The sequence below is a fragment of the Bradysia coprophila genome, assembly GCF_014529535.1.
Source record: "Bradysia coprophila strain Holo2 chromosome IV unlocalized genomic scaffold, BU_Bcop_v1 contig_5, whole genome shotgun sequence".
In the NCBI taxonomy this organism is placed as follows: domain Eukaryota; kingdom Metazoa; phylum Arthropoda; class Insecta; order Diptera; family Sciaridae; genus Bradysia; species Bradysia coprophila.
The window spans coordinates 2,191,965-2,212,431 of NW_023503374.1; the positions used below are offsets into that span (position 1 = coordinate 2,191,965).

A 20,467-nucleotide genomic window follows, 5' to 3' on the forward strand; every position below is an offset into this window, starting at 1 on the left:
ACACAAAAAATAAGAAACTGGTACATCGGGCATTCTCAAAATACTGTCTCATTTAAAAGATTTTACAAAAAGAAAATCGATGAAAATAGCACTTCCCACTCAATTTCACACCCAAATCACATCCACTCTGAACTTAGTCAAATATGGCTTAACGAAGAAAATCGTCGTCAAAGTCGTTAATCTTAACATGAGTATTGTTTTTGAAACGTCAAATCTCCAACACAAAAATTTAGTGTCGACTGTGAAAATTGTAATAATTTCGGTGATTTCGATGTGATTTAATTCAGATTTTGTGCGGAAATGTGCTTCTTGTGTTTTTTTTAACAGTGCAATCAACGGTTGACTAAAAATATTCGTCAAAACCACCGAAATTACGAAAAATTTACATTGACCAATCATGTAAACAAACAACAATATTGTCGTTTGGTGTGATGCTGAAGTTCAAAAGAGATGACCCAGTAGAAATAAAATGTCGGCGGTAATCTTAAAAATTACGTTTTAGCGGAAACGCTTTAGTTTAAATGTGTATACGTTTCCGGTAAAATAAATTAGTGCGAAAGCAATCACTTTTGAGGAACTTTACGATAACACCTTTAGTTAGGGGTAGGTCACATCCCTCATTTAGCCATCGACATCCGGGCCATTTCATCAAGGAACAACAGAAAGCATTGTCGCCGGAGCACTTCCTGGATAGCGAACACTGTGTACACATTTGTCGACAGCAAGTGATTAGTATGCGTGCCGATTTCGTTACATCAATCGGGGCGACGTTCTGATCAAATTGAATCGGACGAAAGAGGCGCAGGATGTATTTGAGCTAGCGTTGCGTTACGACAAAGACAATCCCGATATTCATTACAATGTAAGGACGTGACAACATCACCCAGCAACTATTTGGATTAATGAAAATCGCTCAATTTTAGCTGGGAGTGGTGCATCTAGAACAGGGTAAGCCCACTGAAGCACTTACCAGTTTCAACAGAGCGCTAGAAATATATCCGATGCATGAATCCGCGCTGCTCAATTCGGCTGTTTTGTTGCAAGAACTTGGTGGACAGCAATTTCGAGTCATAATTAGATAACAACGAACTATTTCAATTTAGGTATGCTTGCAATGGATGATCGTGACATCAACGAAGCTGAAAAGTGGTTTCGTCAGTCAGTGAAATTGAATTCGGATTTCCGGCAATACCAAAACGCCAAAATTCACAATTTTTATTTATTTATTTTCTTAAAAAAAAGGAATCCTTTTCTATTTAACCTCGTTCAGCAGGTACGAGCTTACACACGTTTTCGATTAAATTATTTACAAAATAATATTTCTCTCCTATCCAAAGTACACAATTTATTGCTATTTACACATTTGTTTAATATTTAAAACAAAAAAAAAACTTTCTTCTCCAATTAAAAGCTACAAATTAAAATCTCTCAATTTCCGTTTTACCCATTAATCCAGGTAAATTGTTAGCACTTTCAATATATTTGATACGTCGCGAAATAATGTTTTTTTTAAATATCTAGGTCGAGCTATGATAAGCGACGTAACATTGATGGAATAAGATGCGAAAAATAAATTAGTTTGTATATCAATAGCGACAAGAAGAGAGCACTCAGCAATGCAAAATTAGCCCTGCCAATACTCTATCTAGTAAACAAACATTTAAAGATGGCGGTGAAGATGTCTGTGAAACCAAGGTTCAGAACCTTGTGTGAAACGCTGCTACTTATTTATGATTCGTGAGTCTGTTCACTTGCGAGAGTATTGGCTCTGCAGACCACCGGTGTCGTCAGCAAAAATGCCATTTAAGAAGTTATCGAAAGAGAAAGGTCGAGCTTAAAATTAGTGGATGGTCAAACAATGTTTCAATGATAAAGAAGAAAGTGAAAGTGGGGTGTAATTTGATGTCTGCTTCCGGAGCTACGAACCGACTCTCAACCCATTATTGTTAGTAAAATCGTCAATAGAGCAGCTTGGCAAAAATGATAAAATAAATATTTTTCAGAAATTTGTTTTAACCCTAGGGATGTTGACTAAACACTTAGTCTGATAATGAAATGCGTCTAAAGTTTAACCGACATACGGGAATGGAGCGAACGGAGCTCCTGGGAAATAGCCTGGAAAAGCAGCTGTCGGCTGCACAGCCACTGACTGTGTGACGAAAGTGGTTAGAATGGTGGGCACAACGGTTGTTGAATAGATGGTCGTGTAGGCTGTTTTCGCTCCGAATGTCAGTTTGAGAATTTTGCTTTGAGTTTGCGTTAGCACAGTTTGTGTGACAATGGGAGCCGTTGTGATTTGGAATTGTTGTTGTTGTTGTGGCTGTTGGAACAATGGGTTTAGTGGAGGCGGCTGTAGCGGAAGGGATGGAACGGCTGAAGTGCCAATTTCATATTCAGTTTTCGTTACGGTGGCTACTGGTCTGGAAATGGTGCTGAAGCTAGTCGATACTCCGTTGAAAATTGGAATGACATGCGATTCGAAAACGGTTTCGGTTTTCAAAACTGGCTTCGATGTGGTGATCACTTGATTCATTTGGGGAATTTGTGGTGCTGCGTTTGGATTTAGGAATCTTAACAGAGCCAATTGCTGTAATTGGTCCGGACTCAAATTTTGCATTAACTGTTGTTGTTGTTGCTGTGGTTGCTGCTGTTGCTGTTCAATACTCGTTTCGACTTTCTGCGCATTGTTATGCTTCTTCTTGGGTCGTAAATGTCCTTCCGGAATGTTGGATTTGTCCACTTCGGATAAATCAAACTCAGATCCAATGTTTGATAGGTCCAAATCAGCCGGCAACTCTCTGCGCTCATTATCCTCCTCTTCGTGTTCATTATCGTCACCGAAATCCAATTCCAAATTCAACTCGGAACCAGCCTCGTCCAGTTTACTGTTAAATTCTTTGAGCGCCTTCGACGGATTGAATTGATATGCCTCCATTGGCGGTAAGGTCTTCGTGGCAGTGACCAGTCTGGTGATATGATACGTTTGTGTCAATGTGTAGCTGGTAGCATTTCCACCCTCCCGAAGAACTGGCAGAATGTGTGTCTTAAGCATCAATTGGGTGGTACTGAATGTTTCGGTCAATGTCTCCAGAGGAGGAGTTTCCTGATCCGATGATAGCAAAATCGGAGGCAGAGTGGCTATGCTCGAATCAAGAAGATTGTGTTCCTTGTCGATGTGAGCCGTTGTCGCTAAAATATTCTCTGTCAACGGTTCGGTTAAAATGGATGTTGATGTTGGTTCTGGATCTAGGGTCTTTTCGAATGTGGATGTGACGGTGATGTACCGAGTATTTTTCACAGAGCCAACCTGTTAAAATGCGTTAGAAAAGGGAGTCTCAAATAAATATTCAAACAAATTTGTTACCTGGAAGGTGTACGGAGACTTAATCGTAGCGATTTCGTAGTAAGTGTCTTTAAAGTCTGCTGGAGTGGATATTTCAACCTTCAACGTTTCAATGGGCAATTTCCGATGTTCGATTCCGTTGTCCAACGTTTCTTCGTCGTTCAAAACATCTCCATTGATGGAGCTGGACGAGTCCAAGTCAATATCGTCAGATCGCGAAATCGGAATATCATTTTCGTTCGGATGAACGCTTTCGTAGTTCGGCGTTGTCGACTGTTGTACGTGCAGATCTTCCGAATTCTGTTTACGGATTGTAACGCGAGGCTTCGGTGATGTCTTATATTGCCAACGGCCGGGCGTTCGGTTCAACTTAAATTTGTACAAGCTCGATGTCTGCTGTTCCTGGTCAACAGGAGTGGCCTGCAATTTCGGTTTGAAGCGTCGTGTATAGACGTTGTCCACTTGTGATGATTGGCTGTACGTTGTCGTTGGTTTGAAATTGTTTCGCTGGGCAGCCTTGTTTCGTCGGTTGGCATAGCTGGGTGTTGTCTCGCTGAAAACTGATACAGTCGCCAACTCTACACTTGAAGTCGAAAAACGGTTGTTGAAACGATTGCTATGCAATGCAAGTATATTATGTGAGGAGAGGGTCTTATTTTACAAAGGCAAATTGTGTTTGGTGCACTCAACAGTTACCGATTTCTATACTTACTTCTTCTGCTTGTTATTCGCATTGTTGTTCCGTCCCTTCTTTTCGCTGTTCTTCACAGTTGTCTGCGGCTGTTGTGGCTCCACATCTTGAAAATCGACATAGTCTTTGCTGTTACGATTTCGGAATCGATTCTTGAAACTTCCCGCTGCCTGTGCAGGTCGTCTGGACGCTCGCACATGATTCGGTGATGAGTTGCCATGCAGATCGTCGATGGGAAGATTGTCGCGTTCGATGCTACTTAACGACACCGATGTTGGTTCGATGTGTTGCTTTTGCTTGTTGATGTGAGGTGCAGCCGTTTTCAATATTCTCAATGTGGAACTTGGCGATATCTTGTGTTTGTTATTGTTTTGGTATATATGTGAGGTGCTCTGCAAAACTTGAGCGTATTTCCCGGCTATGTACGTTCCGATGACACTTGTTTCGTGGACAGTCGTGGCACCGTCTTTAACAACAGTTCCTCCTAATTTCCTATACATTCAAGAGGAAGAAGAATTACGAATATCATAAAAATAGTCCGTTGCGGTCGACAACATCAAATTACAGTGGACGGCAGTGAAATTTGGTGAAAAATTTGCTTCAGCTGTTTTTCCAGCTGACTCATACAAACAAAACTTCTTATACGGATGGACTGGGATACTGGTATAAAGCGAGGTATAAGTCAGCTGAAGCAAATTTCTCACCAATTTTCACTGACCTCGACTGTAGTCCGACCATTTCCTTTTACTTACGTAACAAGACCGGTCGGATGTAAACTGTCTGGTTTATTGGGATTCGGTTTTTTAGTCTCCTGGTGGCTTCTTGTCTTCTGTGTAAACTTCGATTGTGATGGCCGGATATCGTGGATGCGATATGTTTCTTCGGCAAATTCGGACGGTTGTCGCGATAAGAAATCGTATTCCGGTTCACCGATATTATTTTCTACTTGAAGCACGGGTTCATCGTCCTCCTCCACCTCTTCTTCTTCTTCTTCACTGGACCGAACCTCGACAATACTGGACAAAATCACTGGTTTTGGTTTTTCAACGTGTGTGACAATGGACGGCACCGATTCCTGCACTTCCACATGACTGGAAATAACTGGTGGTGGAACAGCTTTGACGAAATTGATGTGATCCAACAGTTTGTCCTCCTTTTTCTCCGACACAGATTTGATGATGGACGGTGAACTTTCTGTTACAACCTCAACTTGGCTGGAGATAATTTGTATCTTAGATGATGGTATGTTCTGTTTGGGCCGTTCAACGTTTTCTTTCGGAGAACTTGCTACCACATGAATAACACTTGATGCTCCCGGAACGATTTGTTGACTTGAGCTTTTCGCCTTGCTCGGCTTGATTTCACTTGCGACGACCACCTGTTCTGGCGGTCTCGTTTCGATTACACTATTTACTACGGTTGGCTTTGCTGGTTTTGGTGGTTCTGGGATAATGAAATTTTTCTCGTTTATTCTAACTGAATGGAAGAAAACCCTTTAAAGCCTCTTACCTGGTGGTGGTGCACTGTTGGGAGAGAATACCATAATGGTATTTCCTATTGTGGTTGTAAAATCTAAGAAGCCATAAACTGTTTGAGTTTCAAACGTACTGGGATCTCGGTTGACCTTGGTCGGTTGTACTTGAACTACTTGAACTGGAGCATTGGGGTTAACATACACTGGTCCGGAAACCGAAGCACATTGCTTAACAAGAACTGAAATGATTTGAAGTAAAAATAAGAATTCGTCGGAAAAAAGAGTAGAAAGTAAATTAAGCATCATCGACGTTCCGTGGCTGTAATAAGAGTTAAAATCTAGGTAAGTGCTATTCGCACACAGTGCTAACAGACTCTTTATAAAGAGGCTATTAGAATGGTGTGCGAATAGCCAAAGAATCTATTAGCACAATGTATGAATAGTCTCTTTTGCGCTATTCGTCAGCAGTTCTAAAAATTTGATAACTCCAGAGCAACACATTTTTATGAAGTGAAAATGACCGATCCCATTCGCACATTGATCGTATAGCCAAAGTATTATGAAGAGTTTACTCGCACAATGTGCGAACAGCATATTCGTAAACTCTACTGACGTATGATAAGTTCATGGTCTTTGGTTAGTTTAAATTGAAGCAAAAGAAAATCAAAAAGCATCCATGGCTGCTAGAATTGAAAAGTATTTCCTCATCTCTCTTTGATACACATATTTTCAGCTGTAATTGCATCATATTCAATTAAATGCGATAAATATAATATCAAATTCATTTAGCTTAAATTGTTTCAACATAAACTTCAATTCACTATATGAATTGGTGACCTTTTACCTCTCATTATTGGTCAATTCACCGCAGTAAATAGTGTTCGAAGAGTGTTCTGACCACGTTATACATATTTAACACGAGATAATCACAACTCAACAACAATAATAAATCAAACAATGTGAAACGAGAGAAAAAGTTCAGAAAAAAAATGATTTTTGAGTTTTTGTTTCATTTTTTTTTCACCATCTGCACCAAACTATAAGTGTTAATAGCGGGTAATCAAAGTCTAAGACAATTAGTTTAAATTGCAAATTCGGTGCTGGGTATATGATTCCGATGTGTTATTGCCTAACCATCTCATAACACTATTACAAATATAAATGAAAGAAAAGAAGAAAAAAAAAGCCCAGCCGAACCGATTCATTATTTTTATAATAAAATCCATTTGAACAAGGTCGATATGCATGAAATGTAACACAATGATTTTCGACCAATTATAATATTTGACTGCCATGGGAGCAATGAAGACATTGTGGCTGAGCATTGAGTTTAAAATTGGTTTGGTGCTGAAATGCATCCTGTTTTCAATAATAAATGAATGTAAAATGAGTTATGTATGCCGAACACAGCCGATTATTAAATCAAAAATAAATTCTTAGTACGCTTGTGAATGGTTTTTTAATAAAATTGATCCCTAAAGACAGATCAAGAGCGTTTTCGCTTCAAAAACCCATGTCATTACATTACAGTGCTGTTGCTGTAGTGGCTGCAATGGCTACCGCGTGTGCAAATAATGTGGATTCTTGGTAACGTTGATTTTTTTACCGAAATGCCTAGAAATCCTGAAATGACCGGAATTCGGCAAATGACCGGAAATCGGCAAATTGCCACAAAAAATAAGAAAATCGGTCCTTTCAATTGAGATCTAGAATTGATTAAAAACTATAAAATCGCAAAAATAGCAAAATGAGTGGGAAACGAACAAGAATTAAAATGATTAGACGGTAGATAACGGGATGCGAATCGAGATCATTGAACTGTAATTTTCACTCGCTTCGCTCGTGATTTCAAGTTAAAAAAAATATGAATCGATTTCTTCGTTTGGGAAACGTTAAATAGTCTAGATTGAGTCAACATACTTTTTCTTGTATTCTCGCGTCATTTCAAAGGAATAGAATTCAAACGTCTGGACAACAAAAAATTAACCAATTGTTTCGCTAGCTCCTCGCGTGCTATTTTTATTAATAATTCACAAAATGGTTCACGAAGTCGCGATATTTAACACTAGTTAGGAAAAGTGTATTTACATGGGTACGTTGCTTCAGTAAGATTGAAAACAAATATTCTTAATCGGAGAATCCTATTGAAAAATATGTTAAAACGAATGAAGTAGAAGATTTTGCTACGTTTTATATTGAACAACACTAAGCGAAATTTCCTACGTGCTATGCGTATATCATTCGTGCCCCCTGTTAAAAAGTGTGGTAAGGTAGTTATACAGCGGGCTCGAATAGAAAACGTGCGAGACGTATTTCGCTTTGACAGAGATTTAAAAATATGAATTTACAACATACACCATATTAACAGTTTCAAATTAAAAATTGACTTCTTCGGGAATTGAACCGGGGACCTCTGGATCATGAGAAAACGATCTTTCTAATGTTGCAGCACAGTAGTGTTGGTTGACATTTCTTATTGTTGAAGCGTCCTTTGAAAGCCATAAACGTGTGTGGCGTTATAACGTTATAACGCAACGCACATAAACAACGATACGACGTTTTTAGCCCCGTACGAAGTACGAAGGGGCTTATAGGATTACGATGCCGTGTGTAATTGATGGAATTCGAAGCAGACGGTAAGGGCAAAGTGTTTGCCTATGTTCATAGATGACGAATCCGCAATAAAAATTTGGGCCGTCTGTCCGTCTGTCCGTCTGTCACGTCGATATCTTGAGTAAATCAAATCCGATTTCAAAATTTTTTTTTTGCCCTGAAAGATAGTCAAAATAGTGAGGCTAAGTTCGAAGATGGGCATATTCGGGTCGGCCCTTCGTGAGTTAGGGCCACCTAAGTGATTTAAGGTCTTTTGGTGATATTTATGGCAAAATAAACGATGGAAATGTAAATGACACGGCAAATGATAGGTATTGTCGATACCGATCCAGGAAAAAAAAGTTTTTTCAAATCGGGTGAGTGGACCGTGAGTTAGGGCCTTAGAAGTGAAAAGCTACTAGGGCCCTATGTGTATTTTACATAGAACTCAAGTAAATTTCATTCGTTTTTCGTAATTATTGTGTCATTTGGAAGGTAATCAAAAGCCGAATAGAATGTTGTTGAAAAAAAATTAAATTTGGGTCCTCGGACTAAGGCCGCTACTAGGGCCCTATGCGTATTTTACATACAACTCGAGTAAATTTCATCCGTTTTTCGTAATTTTTGTGTCATTTGGAAGGTAATCAAAGGCCGAATAGAATGTTGTTGAAAAAAAAATTAAATTTGGGTCCTCGGACTAAGGCTGCTACTAGGGCCCTATGCGTATTTTACATATAACTCGAGCAAATTTCATCCGTTTTCCGTATTTTTTGTTTCATTTGGAGGGTAATCAAAGGCCGAATAGAATGTTGTTGAAAAAAAAATTAAATTTGGGTCCTCGGACTAAGACCGCTACTAGGGCCCTATGTGTATTTTACATAGAACTCGAGCAAATTTCATCCGTTTTCCGTATTTTTTGTTTCATTTGGAGGGTAATCAAAGGCCGAATAGAATGTAGTTGAAAAAAAAAAAAAAATTTGGTCCTCGGACTAAGGCTGGTACTAGGGCCCTATGTGTATTTTACATACAACTCGCGTAAATTTCATCCGTTTGTCGTAATTTTTGTTTAATTTAGAAGGTAATCGAAGGCCGAATAGAATGTAGTTGAAAAAAAAATAAATTTGGGTCCTCGGACTAAGGCCGGTACTAGGGCCCTATGTGTATTTATACTCAATAAATTAAAATTTTAGGGCTATTTGAAATTTTTGTTTCATTTGAAAGGAACGTCGTACGGGGCTTCGTAATTGCGCTATGCGCAATTTCTAAGATGTACACATTCCATAATAATTTTACTTTAACTACATTAACCGGCGCAATAGGTTTACGGTCAAAGTAAGGTGACAGACGCAATAGGGTCACGTACGCAATAGATATACGGGTTTGTACGGGGCTCAGTCGCAGCAAACGCTCCGACTGTTCTGATGGCTCGTTTTAAAACATAATTGAATTTAAGTTGGAAAAGTTTTCTCTGTCTCCATTGTTTTTCAAGCGTTTGAGTGGTTTGAGCGATTTTAGTCCCTGAATTCTTCGTCGGCGATGGAAAAGCAGCAGCACCAACAGCGGAGAAAGGATGACGAGGCGAAGGGCCGAAAGGCAGAGGTGAGAGAATTTCGTAGAAAATATTTTTATTGGAATTTTTGATGGCTTTGATTGCGAGATGCGAAAATTTTTCTGTTATCTGATGCTACGATGGGTTTATTCGAAGTAGCTTTTCACTGAAATGTCCTTTCCCATCAGTAGATGGACAAACGTTTTCATGCAAACTTTAAAATACCAGTTCAAGTCAAACGTTTGTTGCTGTCTTGTGAAGGATGTTCTTAGAGCAACTGACGATGGCCAGACCACGCTGGCCTGGGACCGCTATTAACACCTGAGGTCGAAACAGCGATTTTTCTCTTGAATCACTTAACGTGAAATTTGGAGGGAAGAGCTGAAGTAGCTCTGTTTGTTTTTTGTTGTTTACTCTCGTTTTTTCTTATTTGCTCTCATTTTTCTGTTGTAATCAGGCTGTTGTTTGTGTTTGTTTTTGTTGTTGGTGTTAATTTAATTTAGTTAGGGAACGAGGAGCGAGGAATTAGTTACGACTTGATGGTAAGATAGTTGTGGATTTGGATCAATTATAGATAATTTCAACTTAAACAATTTTCTGAGATGATTACGAAATGAAACTAGGTAGATACTTCATAAAAATTGAAAGGAATTTGTCGAGAATTTTTCTAATTTACAAAAACAATTTTTTTTTTTCGTTTATCTTCTTCGTGTTGCGAAATAACAATATGATGCAAAATAATTGTTTAAGACAAACATCCACTGTATACGTTTAACATACGTGAGTGGGGTTTAACTTCTGTCACACTCGTAAGTTATTCACATTCCATGTACATCACCACAATACGTAACACATGAATATTCAAATGTGACAACCGAAATACGTAACTACGTTTTCAATATGTCTCACGTATAGACAACAGTGTCCATCATGTATCATATACGTCAGTGAAGTATATTACACATCTCCGTGAAATTTTACACATACCCGGAGTGCCGGAGTATTGTCTGAATTTTATTTCTCTGGGTGAAGAGAATTAAGAAAATCATTCACAATAGGACAGTATGCTTTTCGTTTTTAAAAGGAGAACTGAAAATAACCTACGATCTGGCTTGTGTCCACTTATGTATGGTGTGTCGAGTGAACAATTTTCGTTTGACACAGTGAAATATTTTGTCATAAACGTGATCCCTGGCAAAGCCGAGTAATACAGTAGTAATAAATAAAAAAGTTGGAAATAAAATTCCTCGCCACTGTTTGATGTGGTAAGACATAGGAAATGTGCTCCAAATTTCTTTGAAAATAAACGAATAAAAAAAACTTTGTAAAAGTTCAACGAGAAATGAAATTCCTTATCGCTGAATTGCGGTTACAGTGGTTATGCCAATAAGCTTAACAATTTGTAACGGCTGAAAAAAATTATTAATAATAAAAAGAATCCAATCGTGATCTATAAAGTATGTATTACGTATGATTATCGATACAATTTATGTAATAAATTGAACAGGTGAATTATAGTCCACGCTCGATTCAGGATAAATGGGCCATCAATTAAATCCAAATATCAAACATTTATAAATCTTCTCATTTTCGTTACGTTATAGTGCAATTCATATCGGAGTCTTTTGGACGAGAAATACTTACTTAAAGCTAATATTAATGGTGCGAGTTGAAGTGAAGAAATTGATTTTGGCATCATCTTGATGAGAAATCGTTTCAAAGAGCAGAAGAAAAATTGATGACAACGAGAACAGGCTCAAGTTCTTCGCATGTTATGTCCGTTGAAAGCGATTACCACACTGGAACAGGATCTGGAAAATAACAGAAAAAACAATTGATTAACCAAAAAAGCAAGAACAATAACACGACAAAATGAAGAACAAAAACTTCGGAAGTTCATGTTATAATGGCAAAAGACATTTTTTTTCGTTAAATTGCATAATCTACGTGATCTTATAAAAGCCGGTCGAATTCGAAATTAACGCTATGCATGCATCATATACACACATATGGACTTGATGTCTGTGATTAAGCAAATAAGGAAAAAGTTTTTTTTTCTTTGTATTTTCACGCACGATCAATTAATCGCGGTCGCATAATTTGTCAATTTAGTGTGTGTTGTGTCTGCATTATTAGCTACATGTTTGTAAATATAATTGGACAAGGCAATTTCTAACTTTAATTTTGATTAAATGCTAGTTGGAATAGACATAAAAAATGTCACATTGGTAACCATAATGATATGATCGTGCATGTTATGGAGAAATAATGTGATCTATTTAGACTTCTTTGTTGGCTCTTTGTTGTTTATTACACAGAAGGTTTTTTTCTCCATTGCTTTATCCGTAACTGATCATTGATAAAAGTAATGAAATTCAGTGATTGATTCGGTAAATAACCTTTTTTTTCTCATAGTGTTTCTTCGCACGAATTTTGCGTCAACACATTTGGTTAGTGGGAGGTAAACAGGGACATAGCTTGAGTATAACTGCAGCCAGGTTCGTGTCTCGGCTTACGTCAACGCACTGCAGTGCGTTGCTTACGTACGTAGGTTTTCACAATATATCATTTAACAGCCCCAAAACACACACAAAACTTGTGCAAAAGAGATGAAAGATTTAGACAGAGTGAAACGTATGAAATTCTCTCTTTTACACTAAGTTTTTTTATGCGTTGTAGAGTAGTTAAAAGCTAGCTGATTACGTAAATATGTCTGTCATTGTATGTTAGCGTGTTAGTTTGGATCTTAAGTTGAATTAACAGTTTTGCCTCCGTTTAGCTCTCCGTTTACGTGACGTTTCCATTGTTTAGAAGGAGTGTGTCAAAGGTTTATCCCTTGAGCTCAGCGCATTCACTATGCCCTACTAAATGCCGTACACCGAGAAGCATAATAAAATACAGCGAGACTGAGCAAATCCTCGCTTTTAAACGGTTTATTTGAAAATCCTCATAATTGATCATTTGTTTCATCTATTATCGATAACGCCGACAACCATAATGGCAAGCTCTGGTTAATATGGTCATTTATATAGAAAAATGCATTTAAAAAAAAATGAAGTACAAGATTTGAAATCAACAGACTAATAATTTGATCGATGGAAGTAATAGATCAGATAATAATACTGGTTGTATGCTTGCCGTCTGCAACAGGTTAAGGGAGTTACAATAGATTTCTTCTCTGGCTGCTCAGTTTCAAAAATGTTCAGGTCAAGCAAAGAATTTTTTTCAGTTTAAATTACGTTAGTGGATATTTTTCCTCACTTAGGCTAGATCGCAGTAGATAATTATAAAAGGATGAACGTTGTTTCATTCTGGTCATCATCGTTTTTAATAGATTTACCGTTATATTTTCCTGATATTGGTACATATTGGTCAAAACTGAGTGAAATAACGGTAAATATTTGTTAAATGAAAAATTCGATTGGTAAACCCAGGAATCATCATTGCTGCAATATATGTTACAGAAAAGTCGATACGTTAAAATGCATTGTTGCAATAACGGATGCTATTAGACTCCCTAAGTTTGCGTAGATTTGTAATGCAAATTAATTTTTCAGAAATATAACCTAATTTCAACACATTGCGAGGTACCATTTACGATTTTATTATTATTTCCTCACATTATTAATGTTCTCGCTTTTTTGTGTTTCTTTTTTTACATTTTTCTATTTTATTTTTACAGTAATTTGTTAACGAAAAATTCACATCTTTCACACCAATGTGCAAATTGAATTAAGAGTTTAAACTAATGAGCGTGGTAAACTTTATTATGCCATTTATAAAATATTTTACAAAAATAATAATGTGTTGCTGTGGGTGACATATCGTTAAACAAAAAGAATGACGAAAATACGTCTAATTAATATTTAGAGACGTTTCAACAGTTTTCTGATTTAGTTGTTCAATTCAATTCAATCATCATTATACATTGCTAATTGCTACTGAAGCCACAAATGACATAACCTTTTGTAGAAAAAACCGCAAAGATCTTATAGAGTGTCTTAGTATCTCAGATGCGTATTGTGGTTGAATTGGATCGTACACAAAAATGATCCTAAGAGATTCTGGATGCAATGTATAATACGGGCACATGTTGCTTCGAATTCATTCTGTAGAATTAGGTGTTGACCATAGAGTTAGACCACTTTTAATGACATGTGTCTTACTTGTACATTTGTACATTTGATGATAAAAGCGCGAAAATTTAACTCTTATTTTAAAGATTGAAATTCTGAGCATTTTTGGATATGGTGCCCAAAATTTCCGCCCCACTTGCTCCTCTGACCCCCTTCAAAGTTTTCGATGTTTTGATGAGTTTCTGTGAAGCAACTATTAAAGCTACAGAGGCAATATTGTTTAGTATTGAAATTCCAGACTTTTTTTTCCATACAAACCATATTTCGAATTTGGCACATGGAGCAACCATGCTCAATTTTCATAGAAAATGTTGACCCTTTTGCATGGAAAATTTTTTCTGCCAAAATTTTTGTTTCGACTTTTAATCTGATATTTGGTGGGTTTGCTTAGAATGGTTTAAAAACCAAACTAAACCACATTTTTGATTTGAAAAAAAAAATACTTAGACATCGAAATCTGCTAAAATACGAAAATTTTCCACAGTTGGTGAACTTTGCCGAGCACTACACACCTACAATGGACTTAGACAGAAAAAGATTACTTGCATCGCAACGCTGTGACCTTCAGCTTTAAAATGATACCAAACACTCCACCTTTTGATAAAAAAATATGTAACCTGTGATGTGAGATATGGGGTGCGACCCTATTTTAAGCAAATTTCGAAATATTTGAAAGGTAAGTGAAAAACGCAAAACAAAGCCAATTATAACTATTTCAGTGGAAGATGTTAGTATTGTGAAATGACTCCAATCAAAAATTTTTCCTTTTCCCCTCTTTTCTGACCGCCCAGGAGGAATTACAACTTATTTTCAACCATTAGGTCTCGAATGGGAATAAAAATTAATTCATTTCTACATTATTATGCGGCTGGAGCACTTCTTCCGACTAGTTTACACAATTTCAATGTTGAACGACAATTTCTTGAATGTAACTAGGTTCAGGACTTCTAATCCAGAGGGTCCATCACTCAGAACTGTAACATTTCACGATTTTTCAAAGGAATTTTTTAGTGTGTTCTCGACTTAAGGTGATATCGAACTATTCGTCCTGAACTTCTTGAATTGCCGCACTTAAATCAAGTGACTTGATGGATTCGGTACGTCATTTCTCCATCATGTCAACGGCAAATGATAACTTGGCCCAGTTTAGAGCATTAATTTATGCAAATAGAATAGAACTAAGTCTGGCGAATTGGGCCAGCGTGGTAAATATTGGCTTTGTATTATTTGCATAAATTAATGCTCTGAACTGGGCCACATTTTTCAAACATTATGAATGGAGAACCAGATTTCAGTAGCAGTAGAAAGTCAACAGTTTCTAGGAATTAGCTATTACATCTGAAGGACCTGAAATTGACTATAATCCTTGGTAATTAATTACCAGCCTGATCTACTTCCATGCATGTTCGCTTATTTGTGCACAATTAAAGTTTGATTCTGTGTCTCTTCCTATAAAACATTTGAAATTGAACATTCAAACTTAAGACATCGAATCGAATTTATTATCAATTAAATAGTCATAATAGCACGCGATCGCATGTGTGTCCATTGCACGATAAATTATTTCAGAGAGGTTTTTGGTTCATATTAAAATACCAAAATTGAAATTTCGCATAACTACATTGTGAACATACAATACGTTGCATATTGATCCAAAAAAATCGAGAAACTTATTAAATTTTGTGCGGTGAAAATGGATTTGAATTAATTTTTTTTTGGAACAACCGAAATATGGCAATTAATCTAACAAATGAAATGATTTATTTGATTTTATTACACATATTCTGATCAATTTTAGATATTTAATTATTCAAAAGGTATATTACTGTAACAGACATTTTAAATTAATAGATTTTCGATTTCTGCATACTGTAATACTGTTTCGTACACTCTCTGGTGTGTACAACACACGGCTTTGGTCGGTGGTAGTTAGAAAAACGGTTAATAAGTAGCATGTACCACGTACCACACAGTCAATCGACATTTTTATAAATCGTTACATTTTAAATTGAAATTTATGTTGTTCGAGTTATTTTGTGCAATTTTTTTTTTCACTCTCCTTACCACCGCATTTATCTTATTTATTCGAACAATTCAAGTGTAAATAAGTGACTCATTAATTTATCATAAATCTCATATTAAATTGCGTACCATACCGTGTGTATCAACCTTTAGGCTTTGGGTGAGAGATTGTTTCTGTGTTACACATTATTTTATTTAGATATATACGAAAATTGTTGGTTTAATTACATATCAAAAGGCTACGTACGATATAGCGTTAGACGTACAATTTGACATTAATTTAAAATAAAGCACGAAAAATTTGTTCAGTAACACATTATAACTTAGATAATGAATGTACGAACGGGGAGGTGCGGGAAACAGTGTGTTAAAAACTGAACTCATCTATTTGGTGCTTAATCTTAGTTCAAAAATTTAATTTGCTTCTAAAACTTCTTAAATTACAATTAATAAAAATGTTTATCCTTCTTTTTACGACATGCAGGGAGAGAAAACTGAAATTCGAAATGTTTGCTGTATTTGAAGTTCTTTGATAAATTTTTTACATCCTTGAGCCTGAGAGTAGAATCTCATCACACATCAAAATTCTTTTTTTCCTTGATACGTAATGACAATGGTGAGATACCATATGAAAATGGGCATATTTGGGCCGACCACTACTGTGCTGGGCCCAATAAGTGTTTTAAGGTTTTTCGAAGATATCTACGGCAATTAAAACGCTGTACTTGTAAGATGTAAGTGATGTGTCATATGAAAGGTATTTACAATACCAATCGACAAAAAAAAGCTTTATGGAAATTGGATGACCGACTCGTGAGTTAGACCCCTTGGTGTGATCCAGGTATATGGCGCCAAACATTTTTTGCTTGTAGGTCGGCCAAATTTGAACATATTTCGGCTAATTTCGCTTTATCAGATAGGTATGATTTATTTTTATTTATTATTTATTTATTTAAGTTTATTTAAAGTTTATGAAATTCGGTTCACCAGAGCGTGAGCTAGGTCTCTTGGGGTGAGCACATATCCGGCTACTCCACCGTACAGTGAACGTGGTGTATTTTGTCAATATCTAGAGTAATTTTTTTTTTAGTTTGAAAAGTATTAATGATTGTAAAGCGTCAGTACTATTTCCGGTCTTTAACAAAATGGCTGCCGGCTGCCATATTGGATTTTTGTGAAATTGAAATTGAAAATGGTGATAAAAAAAAATTAAAGGTTGGGTTCCTAAAATTTCTTCGTAAATTTTTGTTTTATTTGAGAGGTACTTCGTACGGGATTTCGTAATGGCCCTATGTGCAATTTTTAAGATGAATACTTTCATTAAAATTGCAAGTGCCGCACTTGGGCTAGGTGGGCAGTAATGTCAAATACGCAATAGGGTTACGGGTTACGGAATTATGGTAACGGGTGCATAAGGGTAATAGCTGTATTAGGGTTACGGACGTATTAGGGCTACGAAAGGATTAGGGTCACGGACGAATTAGGGCTACGGACGCACTAGGGTTACATACGCAATATGTTTACGGGTCGTACAGGGTTCAGTCAAAGCAAACGCTCCGACTGTTCTGACGGCTTGTTTCGTTCAATCCTTTTTTCATGATTCTAGAAAATTATACCGGAGGTGGTTATCTGTTTACCAAGGAGAGAAAATAGGAAATTAAACAAGAGCGTAGTTTGTGGCCAGAGCGAAGGCTATTTCGAAGGCACTAATTAACTGTGAAATGTATTACAGTCTATTTGAAATAAGTGACGAGCATTACCTCGTACATTGTTCCACCCGTGTAAACAAGCATTAGCACTTTTGTTTGGATGAGTGGATGGGTGGCTGAAAAACAGCTGAAACAAAATTCGTCAAAAGTCGCCGACTGTACAAGTTTTTACAGTTTTCCATAACTGGCTCATTGCTTATAAAATCTGTCAAAGTAAATGCAGCAATTTTTAAGCGTCTATTCTTGTCTATGTGAACAGTTAAAACAAATCTGAAAATCTTATATTTCCCGCACCTCTCCGTTAATATATCGACAACAGTGTTTTATTGCGTAGAGAGTAACTATAATTTGATCTTGTTAGCTAGTTAAAATTAAAATTGTGGCACGAAAATCAAAATTAAAGACCTTGTCAGTCACTCAGGAAAATAATAGTAAAAAAAAGAAAAATTGTTTCCACCGAAATGAAGGTGGAATTTTTTTTTATTTAATTTAATTTATTGTTGATATGTCGATTCAAAATGAATGTTGTGTGCATTATTGACATTTTATTATAATAAAAATAATAAGAAAAAAAAATATCCAACCAAAACGGAACCAAGAATGCCTCTCTCGTATGTGTTACATGGCATAATGTGGTTCCGCTTAATTATTTTTAATAAAGCGTGCAGACTCGTGTTATTGATTTATTTAGATCAAAGTGGTGATGTTTTCAATTACTAATCAATTATGATTTAATTTCGAGTTTTATATTCGTTACAACAACAACAAAAAATCTCAATTCCAATCACAAAACTTTGTCGAATTTTATTACACATTCGCGAGTGGGGGGGGGACTGAACATTTATTAGAGCTGAAAAATTCATTAATTTAACAATAAAATTTTTGGTCTTTTTTTCTGAAATATTATTTTTCATTGTAAAATTCATCATAACACTCACTCGTGTGTATATATCATCACACATATGGGGATCGTTAATCTAAAAACGAACGTAAAGTCAATGAAGATTTCGTTGATGACGGTGAAAAGAAATAATTTAGATCAATGTCATTGTGGCTCTATTTTTTTTGCCCATGCGATCGGGTCTATTAAATTTGAATTATCGCCCAAACACTCATAAATTATGAATTCTAATGTACCGAAAAATCAGCCAATACAGCCAATAAAATAGAAATTACAATGGACCAGCGAAGCATTATTGCCGAAAAATGATTCGTGAAAGCAATAAAATTAATCATAAAATTAAATTAAATCTTTATGGTTGATACCAGTTCAATTTGTTACCGTTCTCAGACTGTAAAAAATTTTTACGTCTGCTACTTCTTTTTGACTTTAATATTTACCACACGCTCGGTAGAAAATCTTTACTTCATTAGTTTTAACATTATTTGTATTTTAAGACCACTTGAACCACTTGACTTGCTAAAAATCTTAGCAAAGTTTGATTTGATGTTTGGAATTTTGGAATAATGCTTAGCAAATCAATTTTCCGAAAATGTGCCATGCATAGCCAGATCTAGCTCTTTAATCTTCCAAGTTTACAGGGACGGTTTAGATGACATGTTTCTCAGGGATTGCAGGTTCACCCTACAAGCTTATGTAGAGTAGAACACATTACCTGTTTAAAGCTAATGGCTCTTGCAATGTATTCATGGCCACTACGTCAACCTAATGATATCATCATCAATATTATCAAATTCAGGCCGCTAAATATTTCGAATGCATAGTATAAGGCTACATTGAATGTGTTTTTCATTCAGTTACGCTCTTTCTAACTGTTTAACTCAACTCAAGTTTTTACGTGCTTGTTGTGCAGTTTTATTCATTTCACGTCGTCTTCTATGTTTTCAGAAGACGAAACCTAAAGAGAGTTTAGGTAATAGTACATTACGTCCTTGTTTGGAGATTTTTATTTTGCCAAGAAGAAGGTTTGTAGTCAGACTCGAAGGCGAGGGCTATAATCCTTCGTGGCCAAATAACAACCTCCAAACAATTACGTAAGGCATTTTACTTGCGAAGCCCTGCGAAAAAGAAAATTATCGCAAGTGTCAACAGTGTGCCCCTTGCGAAAATTTCATTTTCACAGGGTGCTGCAAGTAAAAAGTTATGTCGATTAAAGTTGATAAACTCTAGACACTACGTTCACGACGAACAATCAAATAAATAAAAATGAAAGGCGAAATCGAGTAACAATTTGAATTGTATTGTAATAAGAATGTGGAATCCTAAGAATTAAAGTTAATTTTCGTCTCGAATGTATCAAATGTACACCTTCAAAGACTCTGTCCCGCATTATACCTACCAATCAATTAACCGAACAAAAACATGAAATATTTAATCGCCAAACATCAACTTAAACTTTAAACAATTGTAAGTACTGTATAATTTAGCACGTACATTCGTTTCCTGGGTACACTATGGAAAATGGTAACATTTAATTAAAACACTTTTGCTGCGATGATGTTAATCAAATATGGATTGTTTCTGTCATAACACGAAGGTTATTTTGATGAATCTAAATTCTGAAAGCGGCATTAATGTGGATAGCAATCGAGAGTGTTATGCTCATTGAAATTGAAAAAAAAAATTGTTTTCAAAACACCTTTAGAGACACACAAAGTTTTGATTTCATTGTTGTACTATCACTTCCCACATTAGGTGTACATTTGTACACTTGATGGCTTGAAGCAATTTTTTGAAATATGAGAAGAATCAAGGAACAGATTCACTCATCAGTCGGAATTGTGTTGTTCAGCCTGCTGGCCTTAAGAATTAAAAAAACAAATTTTTTGATATTTTGTATTTAAATGATGTTTAATGTCGATTTAAGTAGCGGAAAATGAAAGCCGGTTTATTTAAAGAAGAAGTTAAGTTCGAAAGAGCTTTTAAGGTTACTCGCTTTGAAGATGTCTTTTGTAAGCAACATAGAAATGTAGTGCAGGTACTTGTGTAA

The 20,467-nt window shown here is 36.2% G+C and overlaps 1 protein-coding gene across 2 annotated transcripts in view; it reads right to left on the reverse strand.

Annotated features, from left to right (window-relative positions):
* Positions 1-1,208: 1,208 nt before the first annotated feature.
* LOC119071543 overlaps positions 1,209-20,467 on the reverse strand; it is a 53,292-nt gene continuing 34,033 nt past the window's right edge. The window contains exons 2-7 of one of the 2 annotated variants that reach the window (XM_037176441.1): positions 11,294-11,460; positions 5,544-5,747; positions 4,787-5,477; positions 4,056-4,526; positions 3,365-3,926; positions 1,209-3,307 (exon numbers count right to left, since the gene is read on the reverse strand). In XM_037176441.1, the coding sequence (XP_037032336.1) occupies positions 2,069-3,307; positions 3,365-3,926; positions 4,056-4,526; positions 4,787-5,477; positions 5,544-5,747; positions 11,294-11,348 (3,222 nt within the window). In that variant the 5' untranslated portion in view covers positions 11,349-11,460 and the 3' untranslated portion in view covers positions 1,209-2,068. Of the gene's footprint in view, positions 3,308-3,364; positions 3,960-4,055; positions 4,527-4,786; positions 5,478-5,543; positions 5,748-11,293; positions 11,461-20,467 lie in introns of both variants that reach the window. The other variant, XM_037176439.1, reaches the window with a different exon arrangement.